This window comes from Schistocerca americana, chromosome 4 (genome assembly GCF_021461395.2).
Source record: "Schistocerca americana isolate TAMUIC-IGC-003095 chromosome 4, iqSchAmer2.1, whole genome shotgun sequence".
Classification (NCBI taxonomy): Eukaryota; Metazoa; Arthropoda; class Insecta; order Orthoptera; family Acrididae; genus Schistocerca; species Schistocerca americana.
The window spans coordinates 206,259,166-206,279,113 of record NC_060122.1 but is presented as its reverse complement, the minus strand read 5'-3'; the positions used below and the strand labels follow the sequence as shown (position 1 = coordinate 206,279,113).

Here is a 19,948-nt window from a genome sequence, read left to right as displayed (position 1 = left end):
CTGTTATAATGACACGTCCATGCTTACGTTACTTTGACTTCACTGCTCGCTCCAACACTGACAGCTTGCTCTTGCATTCTGCAGGGTCATTAGCAGCAAGACACCTCTGTTCGCCGCCCTTTAAATGTTACGCTATCACGCACTCGGCTGCATTCATCCTTAACAAGCTTTTCATTGAGTCCTGGCAGCCCCTTCTACATTCATAAACATTTAACAAAACAAACTTTAATCATAATAAGTATCTTGGTACCATCTTACGTTACATTTGTTGGCTTAGTTTCAATTACTTAACAGTACACACTTAAATCCACTCAGTATTCTGTCTTTTAAGCATTCTATATTTGTCCACAATGGAGGTGCTTTTTGCAGTACATGACATTTGTATCATTATAGCCAAGCGGCTTTCTACTAATTACCGCGCCATTTTTTGGTATCTACTAAGTTATACGTCCCTTTCTCTGACTGGGTCTTAGTATGTCCTACTTCTAATGCGTCTGGGTGAGACATGCTGCTCACGACATACAATCCTTCAAAACGCTCATAGAAATCGTGTCTCGTCATTAGTATTGAATAATTTTCCGACATCTTTCATTAAACTCGCCTTCTTTGAAAAAACATTTTGGTATTTCAAAAACAAATTCATTAACTCTTCCTTTACAACTCTGTTAATTGCTCTAATTTCCTTTACTTCATTTCTTATTTCATTGTTTGATTCTCTAGTTTCGATATTCATTTGACTGTTCTTTCCTTCCTGTAAGTTTTCAATATTGCTCTGAGCGCTCTTTCATTTCTGTGAGGTAATTCCATTTTTATTGCATTCCCATTAAATACATTTACTCATTCCCTCCACCCAACATAATTTCTCTGCACTTTTTTGCAAGGACTAATAATGTTTGCACATCTTATCTCATGCTTTGTACGACTTGCCTTCACTGTCGTATTTGCTTTCTCAGAACCTATAACGTAAGTATAGTCTACCAACAGATCCTTTCCTATAGTAAAACTAAAACACTGTTTCTTGATTCTTCATTTCTATTAATATTTATTTCTTTTAATGTTTCACTGTTACCTCAAATGGCATCTATGACCTCAAACGTTGGTACTTGAAACTGCGGTACTCTGTTTAGTATTTGCCTCTAAGGTCCTTCCGCAATGGTGCATAAACTGCTCCCACATCCGATGATCGCAACTGTTTCAGTTCCACCAACTTTAACACTCACAGTTATCTGATAGTTCCCTTTACTCTCGTTCCTTTTTTTGTTTTCTCCTATCCACGTTTCCTTTGTTATGATTATCATATTCGCTATTATCAAGAAATTTTGAACTCCTGACAAGTTCTCACTATCACAATCATTGTATTGTATCTTGCCATGAAAACGTGAACACCTTTAATCATTGTTTCATGTCACAATCACAGTTTTGTCTAGTGTCACGAAAATGTGAACCATTTTGTTTCTCACATATGGGGTTTCCTTTCCTGGAAAAACTGTTGCTAAGTCCCTCATTCTTCTTGGTGAGAATGTTCCCTTCCCATTATTTTGATTACTAACTCACACTCTTGCAACCAATACCGTTTATTGCTTTTTCTGACGAAACAACCACTTGATACAGGACCTTCAAAATATCCCCAATTTATTTCTACGATACCCAATGTGGCATACTTCTCTTTAGTAACAAATTTGTGGAAATTATCGGCTTTCAAATAGTGGTCTTTATTGATAATCTTTCCATTATCATTATTCACTGTAACCCTCCTTTTCAATTTCGAATTTTACATTTTATTTACATTTTCGGCAGATAGTTCAATGCGTACGTTATTAAAATCACTGACCTCACGCCAAATACCAGTACTTCTAGATATTACTGTAATTAAATTTCTTAACAGAGTCAGTTTTAAAAAGATGGTTTGCCCATACCTGCTCGTCTGGAATTAGCTTATTATTTATATCAAAAAATATCCTTTTACATTCCTCAGTCTTTTCACTAACAATAAGAGTAGTTTGCAAAGTACTGATGATATTCTCAGTTTCATTGCCATCTTCATTTATGTACTTATGTTCTTTGTTAATATTGTCCATTTTACTGCGTATCTCTTTATCACGTGCCCCTATTCTTTTATTTATGAGCACTCTGATTCGTTATTATTCTTAATGGGTTTTTCCGTATTTTCCTCAAAAGCTTCCAATTGTGTATCTGTAAAATCCCACCTTTTGTCAGTCTTCCTAGTGGATCCCTCAATTTTACTGACAGCTTCGATATTTTATCGATGAGATTCCACACTTTTGGCAATACTCTTAAAGCATTCTTCTATTTTGTCATTGTTAACCTCCTTGATATATTTCTTCATTTTACTTCTGCTTTGTCAATTTTGCTCATAGTAGTATATACAACATGCATCATTTCTCAAGTCATTCGCTGCTCTTCAGTATTGTCCAATTCACTCGTTTTACAGTTAGGATCCTCGATATCTTTAGTTTTTTCAACATCAAGGTCCTCTCTGAAATCGAAAAACTGTCCTTGTAAGTCTTTTGTTTCTTTATTAGCATCAGTGATATAGTGATATTGGTTATTATTTTGCCAATTTTAGTTTTGGTATTCGTAATAGATACTTCTATCCTTTCACTTATTTTCTCAAATTCTTTACCAATTTTGTTGTTAGCATCCTTAGCAGGTGAGGTGATTCTCTAGCAGATACCTCTAATTTTTCAGTAATATTGGCTTCTTTATTACTAATTTTATTTTTTTTCATTTTTAGTAAAAATATTAGTTATTATCCCTAACAGCTGTATCTAGTTTTTGAGCAATATTTGTTGCTAGTCTTTCAGAGATATGCTCCATCATTTAATTCACACCATCGGGTTTGGTCTCTTGCAGTTTTTCCAAAGCTTGACATTAATTTTTAGATTCCCTTTACTTTCATTCCAATTACTCACGATTTGGGTATCACCGTCAGCACTATTTTTTGTTAACTCTACAGTTCCTTGAGTTCTTTTTTGGCTCCTCACATGTTCCTAAAATACTCATTTTGCTTTCCACCATTTTAGTTGTCCTCAATGGGAACATGCGTCACGTTATTTAATTACTAATATTTCACTAATGTGAACCTATACTTACTTTCTGTACGTTCTCGTGCTCTCCAGATGATGTAACTGATTGTAGAATATGCCGGCGTTGTGACGGCGTCCATGATCTCCAGACATCTGCTTGTGCATCCTCAAGGACACATCTATCTTTGCTCATGCTCTGACTCGGACTGCTCCCTGCGTGCAGCAATTTTTCCTCTGGATACATGACTGGCTTCGCCACATCTGTTGCTGTTGTCTTTCGTCTACTTCCTCGTGATAGCTGTTCACTCGCAATACCTTCGTAATTCTTGGATGCGTTCTTAATTTTTCCTTAACTTACTACTTTCCGCTATGCGCACTTTTCACACTCAGTGATGTACACAATTATAACTTCGTATTGCTACCCCATAAGCCACATATTACAGTAACTTTTGATTCACAGTTCACTTCCTGCGCAATTATAAACCTCCAAAAAATTCGGCCGCTGTTCCTATTCCTTATTTTCAGCAAAAGTACTCCAAAAGTGCATCCGTTACTCTCAATACAATTTTTTCAACAAATTATCCGTTCTGATGCAGGTGATCCAAATTCCATCTCCTATCCTCAATACAGGTTTATCAAATAATGGTCCCCATAAGGAAGGCCATATTACAAGATCCCGCTATGTTCCTAAACCTCCATAGATATTTCTCAGTCAATCTACGAGTCTGTAGGAAGTGGTAAGTTAAGTTAATCCTTTCTTGGATCAAGTTAGTGAATGAACGATTAAAACTCCTTGCTACCTATTCTCTACCATGCTCGTGCTGTCGTAGTGCCTCGGAGTAGCTCTCCTAGCATACTTAATTCGTTCAGAGATGCCAGCATCATACCTTTATGGCTATAAATGGACATGTGGGTAGCTAAACTACTCTAAATAAACCCCAGGGTGCTAATAAGTTGCATTTATTAACAAACACCTTAAAATAATTCAAAATGACACAGTTTGTAACATATAACTTCAAAAAATATAACCAATCGAGCACATTACCAACACATCCTAACGCCAGCTGAAGAGATTAGCACGCAACAGATATCTTTGGTACACTTTGTACAACTTAATAATTATTTGTAAAATATTGGCAGAATAATAACTGTTATTTGTTTCCTGATACAAAATACATTACTGCATAGTGGCACTGTAGTAGCAAAGTTTTAATAATATTTAGGATCCCCCTAGCATATGATATGCCAAAAGTGGACTCTCACGTTAATATTTGATATTTCACTTACTCAATTACCTTCATGCCTAAACGTTGATGGATCCCTGTCGTTCAGAAACGCCCAGGAGGATCCACTCTTACATCTTATCCATAGTTTCTCACACCACCAGTGTATTTCACTACCATTTGATAAAGCCAGGATAGCTGCCTGGGTCCCGGGCTTTGGAACTGCTTTTCGCTCATCACTGTAGCATTCCACATCGCTGTTCAAGAAGCGAGTTATTCCTATTAACTTCAGGGTCTCAAAACAATGTTAGGGTTAGCAAATAAAATGTTGTCCACAATAGGAGGAAAGTCACAGTCATCCTAGTTTTTTTTCCAAATATGTTTAGTTAGTGATAAGTTTTGGGATCCTCTTGGATAAGGTACGACGACCGCTCTTCCTGGAGTCCGCTGGATGTAAGAAACTGCACACTGCACAGGTGTGTTCACTGCCGTGTTGTTTAGTACTGTCTGAAGCAGATCTGCAGAGCTTACTCGATATGGCTCTGTACGGTCCACAGTCTTGCAAGAAACAGTAGAGATGACCTGTGTCCCTTTGCAGGAGACTGCCCTTAATGCACCCCACCAGCTTCACTGTTTACCACTGAGCACTTAATCATTGTGAGACGCATTACACGAGGCGTGTTTTTCAACGAAGGTCCGTTTTGTTGTAGACACTAGCAGTTCGCGCGCATACCGCAACGAGCGCGTGCGCAGTGTACCGGCATGCATCGGGATCGACGGTGCTCAGCTCTGTAGCTAACCTGTTCGGTTCTGTTCTGTGCTTTCAAAATGTTTAAGACTATCAACTCACCCGCCGCGTGTGAGGTCCGCTCAGCTATTAGGTCCGCCATGTGTGAGGTTCGTTCAGTGATGAGGTTTTTGTCAGCAAGGAACCTGTCTGCTGCAGAAATTCATTGACAGATTTGCAAAGTGTACAGTATACTGTTATGCGTGAAAGCAAAGTGCGTAAGTGGGTACGAGAATTCAAATATGGCCATGACAACGTCCATGATGAGGACCAATCCGGTTGCCCTTCTGTGATTCCAGTGCTTACAGACGATTAGGTGGCTTCAGTTAAAGCGAGGTTTCGTGAGAACAGGCGCTTCACAATAACAGGTCTCTCAAGCGAATTTCCTGACATGTCGAGATCAGTGCTTTACAACATTGTTTCTGAACACATAAAGTTTAGGAAACTGGGCTCCCGTTGGGCCCCAAAACTCCTAACAGAGGACCACAAAAACCAAAGATTTGATTGTGCGCCGGCCGGAGTGGCCGAGCGGTTCTAGGGGCTACAGTCTGGAACCGCGCGACAGCTACGGTCACAGGTTCGAATCCTGCCTCGGGCATGGATGTGTGTGACGTCCTTAGGTTAGTTAGGTTTAAGTAGTTCTAAGTTCTAGGGGACTTATGACCTCAGAAGTTGAGTCTCATAGTGCTCAGAGCCATTTGAACCTTTTTTTTTTTTTTTTTTTTTTGATTGTGCAATGACGTTCTTGACTCATTATCACGAAAAAGGTGACAGCTTCTTGAGTGAGCTCGTAACTGGAGACGAAACATGGTTTTCGCATATCACGCCCGAATTGAAGCAACAGAGCATGGAATGGAGACACACACACACTCGACTGTAAAGGTGAAGGCCAAACAGACTCTGTCCAAGCGCAAAATCATGGCGTCTGTGTTATGGGACAGGCACGGTGTTTTGTCGGTCGACTTCGTGAAAATCATGCAACGAGGAACCACTATCAATGCAGAAGCATACTGCCAAACCCTGAGAAAGCTACGCAGAGCGATTCAAAACAAAAGACGTGGCATGCTGACAAAGGGAATTGTCCTTCTCCATGACAATGAAAGACCTCACACTGCAGGTCAGACCCTCGATTTATTGGACAGTTTTGGCTGGGAAGTTTTAGACAACCCACCCTACAGTCCTGATCTTGCGCTGAGCGATTACCAGCTGTTCCCCCACCTCAAACAACACCTCAGTGGCAACCGTTACAACGATGACGACGACGTGGAAATGGCAGTGAACTCTTGGTTATCGGAGCAGGCGACAAGCTTTTATGAAGAGGGTATTAAAAATTGGTGGGAGGTATGATACGTGTTTGAACAAACTTGGCAACTATGTCGAAAAATGGAGTCAAGTATGTACTTTCTGAAAATAAATTTACTTTTTTGAAATAATCTTTAGTTGTGTACTTATGTTCAAACGGACCTTACTTAAAAAACTCGCCTTGTAATTGCTCCAAGAAATGTCGTAGCTGGAAGCAGGAATAGCGATGCATCACGTATTCTGAAATTTGTCGCTCCTCCCTTCGTGCTGGTAATGAACGCTTCAAGATTTGCCACCATGAAGTGTGCGCCGTACACTGAGGACAACGGTCTTACGGTTTGGAAAGACTGACAGTTAATGTTCCCAAATCCATCTCGTATTCCTTGCAAGCATGGAGATGGCGCAGGGTTATATAAAGCTTTGTGTCCAGCTCTACTTCCAGATATTTCTTCACGGCGTACTACGAAACATTATCATGTAATAGAATGTGCTTTTATAATTTACCATAGTCTGGAGTTACTTAGAGACTACCTGTATACAGCATTTCTTCGTCTATGACGCTTAGGAACTTGTCGACGCTGGAACACATTTAGAATGAAGTAGGAAGTTTTCTGCTCTATTATTAGCCAGCAGACTCGACACTGTTTACTCGTATGGTGACACAGACAAAAATGTATTACACCTCAGGGCACCATTTGGAGGTACTTCAATGGTCGCTACGCACATACTTATACAAACAGAGATGTAATTGAGGCTCGAGACATCATTTGGTGGTACTTGAAAGATGAAGTGCCTCTATAATCATGAAACGGGTCCTGACGCAGACAAATTTCGTCTTTTGCATCCACTGCATCTGGCATTTTGTAGAGATCTACTAAATAAATTACATTTTGTTGTTAGCGTGACACAGAAATTGTTCATCACAATTGAAGCAATTTACAATCCATATTTTTACTCCAGGCATGGCTGTGTTTGCCATTGCTGCCTTTTTTCACATGCTCTTGACTGAACAGTTGCTTTTAAAAGGTTGTATGTCGCAAGAAAATTGCTTCGTTGATAAATAAGTATCAAGAGCTGCAATAGCAGAACAATGGGTAGAATGGTGAAACAGCGATGCTGGATGAGCCCGAATCATGCCGAAACGCTTCTACAGATTTATCAGGATTGTTTGTCGAGCGTTTTGATGTAATTAAGTCACGTTTTCCAGTGGCTCTCTGCACAGAAAATCGTTTGGTTTATTACACCGATTATCGCAATGAATCTCTTTTACTGATAATATCTGCGTACAGTTTCACATAAAGGTAATACGGGATGTGTGCCGTATTTCGTTCGTCTTCAGGTCGGAACGCTGACAAGAGGAGAATGCTATCGTATGTAACTGTGTAGTACAGCACATACTAAGATATAACACTGAACGCCGTATTACAGGGGATCTTAAAATGTGTCAATAGGAAGCACTATGCGCCAAAGAAGGAAAACTTTCCCTTTTAAACCTAACACATACTCGGTTTGTACTGGAGTCTAGGTAGAAGAAAGACTTGCATGGCATTGTTGGCAGGGAGCCCCTGGAATTTATTGAGCCTATTAATCGCAAAGGATTTTCTTCTCACGTGCACAATGCCCCTTTCCAGGCAAGGTATGAAATTTGTGTGTTAACTGTACCTGTTGAGTGCAGGTGACTGTAATGAGAGTATGTACTCTGGGATATCACGTTTGTGTAGTGAAACGATGAGAAACCCGGTGCCGGCGCATACATCCTACTCCTCACAATACATGAAATATATTCGCAGCTGCGAATACAAACAACCATCAACTGTATAGGGGAATGAAGACAGTGAAAATTTGTCATGAACCAGGATTTCCCACTTTACGCGAGCAGTCGACTTAATAGCTTTGGTTATCGTGCACGACTCACGGTCAGACCAAAGTTTCCATAATTGTATAGCCGTTCCTGCGTCACTTCCTGAACTTGTATACACATTATATAATTCCCAAAACATTTGGGGTTACACTCGTCTGGTATGAGACGTTCCCGGGTGGAGGGGGAGGTGGCGAGGGGGATCCACTAAGGGCCGAACCGCACAATAACCCTGGGTTTGGTGTGCGGCGGCGGTGGTGGAGTGGGTGGACTGCTGTGGCCTGTTGTGGGGTTGTGAACCACTGAGGGCTACGGCGGGACGAAGCCTCTCCGCCGTTTCTAGGTCCCCGGTTCAGTACACAATACAATATCATTCCCATACAGCGGTGGCTATTTTAACTGAAAGTCGCTGCCTGGTATCGGCGGATAAATACCATACTGCAGTGCCTGTACAGGGTGATTCAAAAAGAATACCACAACTTTAGGAATTTAAAACTCTGCAACGACAAAAGGCAGAGCTAAGCACTATCTGTCGGCGAATTAAGGGAGCTATAAAGTTTCATTTAGTTGTACATTTGTTCGCTTGAGGCGCTGTTGACTAGGCGTCAGCGTCAGTTGATGCTAAGATGGCGAACGCTCAACAGAAAGCTTTTTGTGTTATTGAGTACGGCAGAAGTGAATCGACGACAGTTGTTCAGCGTGCATTTCGAACGAAGTATGGTTTTAAACCTCCTGATAGGTATTGTATTAAACGTTGGTATAAACAGTTTACAGAGAATGGGTGTTTGTGCAAAGGGAACGAGTGATGAAAATGTAGCACGCATCCAGCAAGCATTTGTTCGCAGCCCAGGAAAATCGACTCGCAGAGCTAGCAGAGAGCTGCAAATTCCACAATCAACTGTATGGAGAGTCCTACGAAAAAGGTTAGTTATCTGTCCGTAACTACCTGAACGTCAACTACCCGATGCGATGGATCGGCCGCCAGGCAGCCCGTGACAGAGCACTTCATCACTGGCCTCCAAGAAGCCCTGATCTTACCCCCTGCGATTTTTTCTTATGGGGGTATGTTAAGGATATGGTGTTTCGGCCACCTCTCCCAGCCACCATTGATGATTTGAAACGAGAAATAACAGCAACTATCCAAACTGTTACGCCTGATATGCTACAGAGAGTGTGGAACGAGTTGGAGTATCGGGTTGATATTGCTCGTGTGTCTGGAGGGGGCCATATTGAACATCTCTGAACTTATTTTTGAGTGAAAAAAAACCTTTTTAAATACTCTTTGTAATGATGTATAACAGAAGGTTATATTATGTTTCTTTCATTAAATACACATTTTTAAAGTTGTGGTATTCTTTTTGAATCACCCTGTATTATTAAGAAGAACGATGCAGTATTCCTTCGGACTTTCAATTAAAATGTCCTCCTGTATACAGGAATTACGTAATGTGTGTACGAGTACAGGTTATGACGTTGGAATGGCGATGTATGGAAATTTGCGTCTGGCATTGAGTCGAGCACGGACATCCAAAGCGCTTAAGGCGACCGCTCGCGTAAGGCCGGAAATCCGGGCTCGAGTCCCGGTTCGGCAGAAATTTTCGACGCAACTGCGAATACTTTTCATGTATTTCATAACCGTTGTAGTGACTGCAGTGTGTGTTCCGAAGGAACATCGCTAGCTCTTCTTAACAACGTATGCACTGCAATATCGTATGCCTCATAAGTAGTACATTGGGACGGCAGGGCTTAATGTCCCCATCCGACGGATGGATCGCCATCAACAGTGTCATATGCCCTCACTTCATGAGACACTGCGTTTGGCATTTAATCCAGGACCTTGGTGTAAAGTCTGACAATAAATAATTTTACTCCACAGTCTCTGCTGCCTAGCCGGCCAAATGCTAGACTTCCAATCCGCTATTTCCGAGCCGCGAGCACAAGCACGGGTTAGCGAGCTCAGCTGCGGAGGCAAGTTTATTTCAGATATTTTTAGTGGAATGCAGCCTATCAGGGTACAGAGTGTACTTTTTTATTTTTATAATTATATATTTTATGATTTTGGTTGGGGTGGCCTTAAAAATTGTGGGCTAGCATGAGACTTTTAATTAACTTATACCGCGATAACACTCGTACGGACATCGGCTGACCCGAAGTACGTACGATATAATATTTTTTAAACACAGCGCGCGATGACCGCCTTCTAATAAATAGTTTGCGTGAGCGCTGCTACTTAGAAAAGAAAAGATGCGTATTCTTACGCAAACTGTAATTATTAATATGGGTCTCAGGGGCTACTGGTTATTTATGTACCAAATTACATAAAGATTAACAGAGATATTGCGGAATGTAATGATTTTCAGTATTAAATATTCATTGTTTGCAAGGCAAAACTAGAGAGAATCTCACTCAGTATTCTAAATATTAATAAACTAAATCTATTTTAACTCTTTTTAACTTTGAAATTAATGAAAGGTCAAAATTGAGAAGTCTCTCGCATTTACATTTAATATTATGATATGAAATTTTAATTAAATATTACAGTCAGCGTAATGGCTGACTAAATCCTGCTAGGGGAGATGAGCTCCCTGCACTATGAAGTCCTGTAAAAAACTTTGTTAATTATAATTAATGGTCGCGATCATGAGAGGTGACAACTAAGTCAATAATACACACTTTCCAATAACAATTTCTATTATATTTTTCAAAATACAGATAAAACTTACGTTAATTATCAGACAGCAGTACAATGGCGGCCTACCGCTAGACGAAACAAAAACAGGAGAGATAGTTCAATCAAAGCATTGTCTCTGATCTTCATGGCCTATGTTACACAGAGATTATACAAAAAAAAAAAACTGTGTTTTGTTAATTACATGGATATTTGTGTTTTGATAATAATAACTTACGTTCTTTACTATTTGCTATACATCGCGCACACATACACAGCCTTGAAATAATTTATAATTTACACGTCTCATAACAAAAACTTCCTTTCCCTTTCTCCAAATGTCCCTTTATGACGTAACGTTAGCGACAGCCCCGGACGGTGCACAAGTCCCGCCCAATCACCCCCCTCCACACCAATCCATATCCGAAGCTCCGCCCATGGTCTGCCGCATGTTCCAACATCAAAGTTGTTCGTATCACAGATATGCTAGTCATAACAAGGGAGAAAATCAGTAGTTAGTACGGAATACAGTTTTTCTGGTACCACTGTGAAAAGAATTAGAAATATGTTCATTGAATATGCGAGTTGAAAAATCATCAATAAGAAAGAAAAATAAAAATGGTATCCACACTGTCTTTTTTATTTCATGAGCTTTCATCTGCACTATATCAAAAAATGTGATATTTGTTAACTACAGTGAGCGCAAATTTCCGTCACCTCGCGTATTGTAAGAAATTCTGTTGGGAAATAGTAATTGGTAGTATCGCCAAAGATGCTGTCCATTATCTCGATTGTCTAAAGTCAATGTTGTGGATAAACATGGCAAAGTCGATGTCTTGGTTTGTTTCTGAATACCTCATTAAGACTAAAGAATATAAGAGTGGGTTAATGTAGAAATGCGTAATTCAAGCAGTCAGATATTTATACAGTGACATTCTTCATTAATATTTGCGTGTGTAATGGTGAATTTTTACTTGTGAACTCTGACTGCTTGCTTACAGCAGACACGAGATTACTTTGAGTTCTTCTTCAGTGCTTGAGAGCTTTAGACCTGCCTATTGTGAAACATATGTACATAATTTTCGTCAGTGTCATTCCAACACATCTTATCGTACTTTAATGTCTGTTAGATAACAGTTTTGACAGCAGTGGGCCACAACAGTCAAGATTAGGTACCTTGTGTATAATAACTTTATTGAGAGTGCATATCTATGTTTCATTTTGACAGTATTACACAAACTGCTAAGAAGTACTAACAGCACAACACTGCTAGTATGAACAACCGCGGTGAAACAAAAAACGACGAACAAAAACACGACAGCGACGAGGACTACCAAAGATCCTATTGATGCGCTCTTGGTTCGTGTGGCGGGGTAGGTGTGGAGGGGGGGTGATTGGGCGGAACTTGTGCACCGTCCGGGACCGTCGCTAACGTTACGTATCTTCATGGCCTATGTTACACAGAGATTATACCAAAAAAACTGTGTTTTGTTAATTACATAGATATTTGTGTTTTGATAATAATAACTTACGTTCTTTACTATTTGTTATACATCGCGCACACATACACGGTCTTGAAATAATTTATAATTCACACGTCTCATAACAAAAACTTCCTTTCCCTTTCTCCAAATGTCCATTTATGTGACGTACCGTCACAAGCCATAAAGATAACCAGGGTAACAAACCGAACGAACTATTCTATGAAGAGCAACTGGGCCTACACATGCCAATAACCTCGATAAACTTGTGGAAATGTGTTGGTAGAGTGCAGAATGATCCTGCATAATTCCTTAAGCTCGGTCCACACGCAACGATCTGTCTGCGCAGACATCGGCGCAGATGTCTGTACATGCAAAAGATCGCTGCAGATGTGGTGTGTTCACACGACACAAACCCCAATCTACGCCTCGCCCGCCATCTGTCGGTGTAGAAAAGAAATATCAGTGGCAAGCGACTACGCTCCCCGTGAACGTCAAAAATTTAATTCAGTTATTTTGAAATACAGAAATGGAGGAAGTTCTGTTGTGGTCTGTGTTCGCAACTTGTGCTTCAAAAAACATTCAGACCAACCGCAGGAAACAGAGAAAGCGGTCAAAATGGTGTAGACAGTGGCTGCTAAAGCGAAAGCAGTTTTCTCACGTAAATTTACTGCGAGAGTTGCAGGGCGAACCTAACGACTGGCGAAATTATTTGCGGATGGATGCCGAAACTTATAATTATCTCTTAAAGCTTGTAACCCCTCATATTATGAGAAAAAATACTTGTATATTGACACTCCAATTTCATCTTCAATTGTACTCCTGATTGGTCTTGGCATTTCTTGATCACTAAGAAAGCCAAGCAGATCAAAATACCATAACGTTGGCTGGTATATTTGATCTACTCCTACATCAGATCTTCTAGATTTCTGAACTTTGTATAACTCTTTTCGGTCAACAGTTCGCAACGAATTTTTTTTTATTTTTTATTTTTATTTTTTTTTATTACTGTTTCTCTGTTTGCCGAGGTGTCAACTGCCCGCAATTTTTCAATTAGAGCATTGTATGCTGCTGTCTTTTTGTCTCGGTCACTATATGTTTTACTTTTAATCTTCCACAAACATGGGTGGTTTCTATATATTTCAATGAATTCACTTACAAACTCTCGAGAAAACTGACGAGTATCAGCCATTTTAATGCCCTGTGCGCACAAATACAAACACTAGACTGAGCAAACAGCTGTTTCGCGCCAGATTTGCGGCTATCTCCTGTCCACACGCTCCAACTTGTCTGCGCAGATGTGGTTTGAACCCACAGATTTGAGAGGTTTCGCTCAAACCTCCAAATCCAACATCCAGGTTTGCACACACCTCAAGTTGGTGCAAATCTTCTGTCCACACGCAACGATCTGTCTGCGCAGATGTGTTGTGCGCAGACATTTGCGCAGACAGATCGTTGCGTGTGGACGGGCCTTTAGTTTAGTGGTCACCGGCGCTGCCGCAACTTATTCTATCCGTAGCGCAGGTTATGTGACAGAAGCGACTGTGCCCGCAGAGTACGCGACGGTGGGCTACATGGCGAAGCGCATCCAGATGCGCAAGAACCGCTTCCTGGCCATCCAGAAGATGGCCGAGCAGAAGAAGGCCGGCCTCGAGGCTCCGCACGCGCCGCCGCCCGGCCCGCCCCCGGAGGGCGACCACGCGCCCAAGCAAACAGTGAGTGTCGCGCGCCACAACGCCGCAGCCGCAGCCGCATCACCCCAGCAGCGCTCCTGCCCTGCCTTGTTCTCTAGCGACAGCCACGGAGCAGGAATTTCTCTCGAGTGGATCTCATAAGGGAACCTCCCCATCGCACCCCCCTCAGATTTAGTTATAAGTTGGCACAGTGGATAGGCCTTGAAAAACTGAGCACAGATGAATCGAGAAAACAGGAAGAAGTTGTGTGGAACTACGAAAAAAATAAGCAAAATATACAAACTGAGTAGTCTATGTGAAAGATAGGCAACATCAATTGTAATGTGAGCTCAGAAGTGCAGTGGTCCCGTGGTTAGCGTGAGCAGCTGCGGAATGAGAGGTCCTTGGTTCAAGTCTTCCCTCTAGTGAAAAGTTTAATTTCTTTGTTTTCGCTAAGTTATGATCTGTCCGTTCGTTCATTGACGTCTCTGTTCACTGTAATACGTTTAGTGTCGACCGCACCGCAAAACCGTGCGATTAGTAGACGAAAGGACGTGCCTCTCCAATGGGAATCGAAAACATTTGATCGCAAGGTCATAGGTCAACCGATTCCTCCACAGGAAAACACGTCTGATATATTCTATACGACACTGGTGACGGCATGTGCGTCACATGACAGGAATATGTTGGCGACCCACCTAACTTGTACACTTGGCGAATGGGTAAAAAGATTCTTCTGCCTGCCTTGCCCGATTTAGGTTTTCTTGTGGACGTGATAATCACTCCCAAAAAAGGCAGATAATAATTGTCTGAAAATAAAAAATTAAACTTTTCACTTGAGGGAATAGTTGACCAAGAACTTCTTGTTTCGCAGCTGCTCACGCTAACCACGGGACCACGGCATTCCTGAGCTCACATTACCCTTGATGTTACGTACAAGGTGTTTCAAAAATGACCGGTATATTTGAAACGGCAATAAAAACTAAACGAGCAGCGATAGAAATACACCGTTTGTTGCAATATGCTTGGGACAACAGTACATTTTCAGGCGGACAAACTTTCGAAATTACAGTAGTTACAATTTTCAACAACAGATGGCGCTGCATGTGATGTGAAAGATATAGAAGACAACGCAGTCTGTCGGTGCGCCATTCTGTACGTCGTCTTTCTGCTGTAAGCGTGTGCTGTTCACAACGTGCAAGTGTGCTGTAGACAACATGGTTTATTCCTTAGAACAGAGGATTTTTCTGGTGTTGGAATTCCACCGCCTAGAACACAGTGTTGTTGCAACAAGACGAAGTTTTCAACGGAGGTTTAATGTAACCAAAGGACCGAAAAGCGACACAATAAAGGATCTGTTTGAAAAATTTCAACGGACTGGGAACATGACGGATGAACGTGTTGGAAAGGTAGGGCGACCGCGCACGGCAACCACAGAGGGCAACGCGCAGCTAGTGCAGCAGGCGATCCAACAGCGGCCTCGGCTTTCCGTTCGCCGTGTTGCAGCTGCGGTCCAAATGACGCCAACGTCCACGTATCGTCTCATGCGCCAGAGTTTACACCTCTATCCATACAAAATTCAAATGAAGCAACCCCTCAGCGCCGCTACCATTGCTGCATGAGAGACATTCGCTAACGATATAGTGCACAGGATTGATGACGGCGATATGCATGTGGGCAGCATTTGGTTTACTGACGAAGCTTATTTTTACCTGGACGGCTTCGTCAATAAACAGAACTGGCGCATATGGGGAACCGAAAAGCCCCATGTTGCAGTCCCATCGTCCCTGCATCCTCAAAAAGTACTGGTCTGGGCCGCCATTTCTTCCAAAGGAATCATTGGCCCATTTTTCAGATCCGAAACGATTACTGCATCACGCTATCTGGACATTCTTCGTGAATTTGTGGCGGTACAAACTGCCTTAGACGACACTGCGAACACCTCGTGGTTTATGCAAGATGGTGCCCGGCCACATCGCACGGCCGACGTCTTTAATTTCCTGAATGAATATTTCGATGATCGTGTGATTGCTTTGGGCTATCCGAAACATACAGGAGGCGGCGTGGATTGGCCTCCCTATTCGCCAGACATGAACCCCTGTGACTTCTTTCTGTGGGGACACTTGAAAGACCAGGTGTACCGCCAGAATCCAGAAACAATTGAACAGCTGAAGCAGTACATCTCATCTGCATGTGAAGCCATTCCGCCAGACACGTTGTCAAAGGTTTCGGGTAATTTCATTCAGAGACTACGCCATATTATTGCTACGCATGGTGGATATGTGGAAAATATCGTACTATAGAGTTTCCCAGACCGCAGCGCCATCTGTTGTTGAAAATTGTAACTACTGTAATTTCGAAAGTTTGTCCGCCTGAAAATGTACTGTTGTCCCAAGCATATTGCAACAAACGGTGTATTTCTATCGCTGCTCGTTTAGTTTTTATTGCCGTTTCAAATATACCGGTCATTTTTGAAACACCCTGTATATTGCACATAGACTACTCAGTTTGTATATTTTGCTTATTTTTTTCATAGTTCCACATAACTTCTTCCTGTCTTCTCGATTGATCTGTGTTCAGTTTTTCAGGGCCTATCCACTGTGCCAACTTATAACTAAATCTGACGGGGGTGCGATGGGGAGGTTCCCTTGTCAGCAACATCAGCCCGAACATGTCACGTCACTTACGCATATCGCTGTTTGCATTTTACGCTAACACGGGAACGACACCAACTCGACCTCACATTTGAAGGGGGGGAGGGGGGAGAGCACTCTTGAAAAGATATCAGTCTCAGCACTCGACTCGATTCCGCTCGAGAATTTGGGCAATAAATCTGATAGTACGCGTGTATGGCCTTCCGAAAGTACAGCTCTTAAATTTCGCGTGCATCGGTTGTTTGACGCTCGCTCCGCCCCACTGCAACCTAGCTCAAGGAGTATTGTTTTTAATGATTTCTTATTTTAGATTCCGAACCTTTTTTTAAATATTTCAGTAAAACCGAAGTCAAAAATTTAAGTCTTACTAATGTATGTGACTTTTCGCAGCCAAAGTTGTATTTGTATTTATAGTTTCAGTGCGCTTGTTGCATATCTGCATAACATTAAAAAATATGTTCTGAATGAAGATCAATGACAATTAACGAAATTTGTATTTTTTAAATTATTTATAATCTTCATAAAGTACTCTTCCGCTGGATTTCAACGTTAGGAAAACGCGTTGCTGTTGTTAACCCTCTAACGGTAAGTGAAGTTTCCTGACATAAACGGTAAGGTTGGGTTGGATCAGACCCCACCCTCCAAATATCGATTTTTCGGAGTAAAATGAAAAGTGAATAATGGGAAAAAGTTTTATTATCAATACCGGAGGTCGATAGGTTGCTGAGAACATCTCATCTACACTGAGCATAGAATTTTTTAGGACACCACTCATGAAGAGAAGGCCCATCAACCCTTTTATTTCAACGCTCTCTGTTGGTGAACGAACCCACTGGACCGTATTGTACTTTTGTCTAGATTTCTCGGTTTCAAGATTTGTGTACAAAACAATTTTTTCTATAATTTTTGAATCTATAAATAATAAAAATATTTCTAATTCACTAGTGCCCCCCTTGCTTCCCCACGTGGACCAGGGAGATGAGTAATAATATTTGACGCTGGTGTCGTAGAAAATTTTGAATGGATGGGTTTGTTGGTCCACATTGTCTCTATGTTTTTACCTAGCTCAAAATTTCTCTCATCATCTACATCTGACTGAGAATTATCAAACTCGACTGCTCCTGCCGCACAATGAAATACATCATCCTTGTCATCAGTTTTAGATAATACATCATCCTCGCTTTCTGAACAGTTTTCTGCATCGATATTGTCGCCATCCTCTGACTCAGCCTCCTGTCGGAGAAACTCGTTGTATACCTCCTCAGGAGTTCTAAGAAGTTGATGCGCCATTTTAGTATGATACTAGAAGAGAAAACAAAACTTAGATGTAATGTAAACATCAATATGGGGTTGAATCCTCCCCTGAAAAGAAACTAATAAGAGTAACGTAAAGGTGAGGTCGGATCCAACCCGAGTGCGGGTAATGTAGTATAACTGTTCTGTGTGTGGAAGTATGACTCAACGTACACATCTGGCACGGTTCTTCTTCAACAAGACAAGAAAGTAATTTAAAAAAAAATAGAAATACTACAATTGCGCAAGAAACCCAGAATTACACTCTAATACAAGAACACACGCCAGATGCTTTGTTGACTGAACCTGTAATGACGCATTATTCAGGACACTAAAATAATGAGAGAGAAAAGAAAAAAAATTTTTTTTTTACCTTCGTTTATATTGAGGAAAAGCACTCTAGACATTACAATCTCTCCACACCGACTCGCTACTATCACACCTCAACAAGAACTTTTCAGTATCACATCTCAGCAAGCACTGACTACTACGAGTCCTCGACAGGCTCTGCCAGTGGAGGCGGCTGAATAATACTCTTTGGCGCAATCTCTGGCGCTGTGGCTCAGTGTAGCCACGTTTCAATTTATGCTGTGGGAAAGCGTGATGATGAACTTCTGAAAATGTCAGTGACACAGTTGTCTGGTGTACGCCTAAATCTTCAAAAAACTGAGAATGTTGTCCGCTTGTGATAAACTTCTCTAGTTTTATACACACGAAATCAGAGAATGTTCGTCGCGTTCAGTAACTGCCCTCCCTCACACCCTTTTACTCAAGCTGAGAACATTCTCAGGGGAAGCACATCCTCTGACTCGCTTTATTCTTGAGAAACTGAGAATGTTTTCTAAATTCCGAGAATAAAAATACATTCTCCATTTTATTCATACTGCCCCATGCATGAAACGAATGAGTTGTCGTTAAAGAAGTAACGTAGCGCTGTTTGATTATTAACATCGCTGTTGTATGTTCTCTTCGTTGAATTTTAAAACTGACATAGTCAGAATAAAGTACTTGCACTGTTCTTCAGTGTGATTGGTATGATTAAATTGTAAATCGATGGTAATTACGTTCACTTCATAAGAAATTTTTATTTGCTTGAGTGTACTCAGTTTGCTTTTGGGGTTTCTATATAGCTGTAGAATATCAATACTTGAATATCGGTAATAATACTGGACGTATATGTTCGCGAGATTGACGTATTGTGTACTGCACTCTTATTACTTACCTATCGAGTCCTTTGGTTGTCTAAGCGGTACAGTACTTCCGAGTATTACCAACACCAACTCAAAGGAAGGCCTCGGCGCTTGTTGGTGACGTCACGTCAGCTAGGCACGGCGAACGCCAGGTCTGTTGCAGGCAGAAACGCCTGGGCTTGCTTGTCACTATAAATCTCTTATTTTTGGACAAGATGTTTGGTATTGTTTTGGATTCTGCAGTTTTGTTTATATGAAAGATTTTCTTACTATCGTAAAACTACAAATGAAGATTTGTATTACTGAATCCTGTGGAAACAAACATAGATCAATATGAGAAGATGCTTTGCCCCATTGCAAGCTTCGGAAATTTTACATTCAAGTAATTATATTTACTTGATCCATTTTGTTATCGAAACTTACTCCAACCCCCTTACAATGAACCCGTTTCTTTTATTTATTTATTTATTTTCGTTTGACATCGTCACTGGAAATGTGAACTAATTTACATGTGTAAATGTCCAACTGTTGCCAGTCATTAGATTACAGTCGTTTTCAACGAAAGGAATTCTAAACAGGAACCAAAATAGCTTCATACATCGAAAATACTGCTGAGCTTAAACTTTTTTAAACATGCACATCAGAAAAGATAAATATTCCCCTCCTGCAACTGAAAGGAGAAACTTTATAAAATAAAAAAAAATTATTTGATAAAACAAGTATCTCTCTTTTGCCTCTTCTTCTGTCTCCCACCCCCTCCCCCAACGTGTAC

The 19,948-nt window shown here is 41.1% G+C and overlaps 1 protein-coding gene across 5 annotated transcripts in view; it reads left to right on the top strand.

Moving 5' to 3' along the window:
- Window positions 1–19,948, top strand: part of LOC124613162 (gamma-aminobutyric acid receptor subunit beta) — a 610,426-nt gene that overhangs the window by 578,195 nt on the left and 12,283 nt on the right. For all 5 annotated transcript variants that reach the window (XM_047141789.1, XM_047141792.1, XM_047141793.1 and 2 more), the window contains exon 8: window positions 13,921–14,081. In XM_047141789.1, coding sequence (XP_046997745.1) covers window positions 13,921–14,081 — 161 coding nt within the window. The remainder of the gene's footprint in view (window positions 1–13,920; window positions 14,082–19,948) is intronic.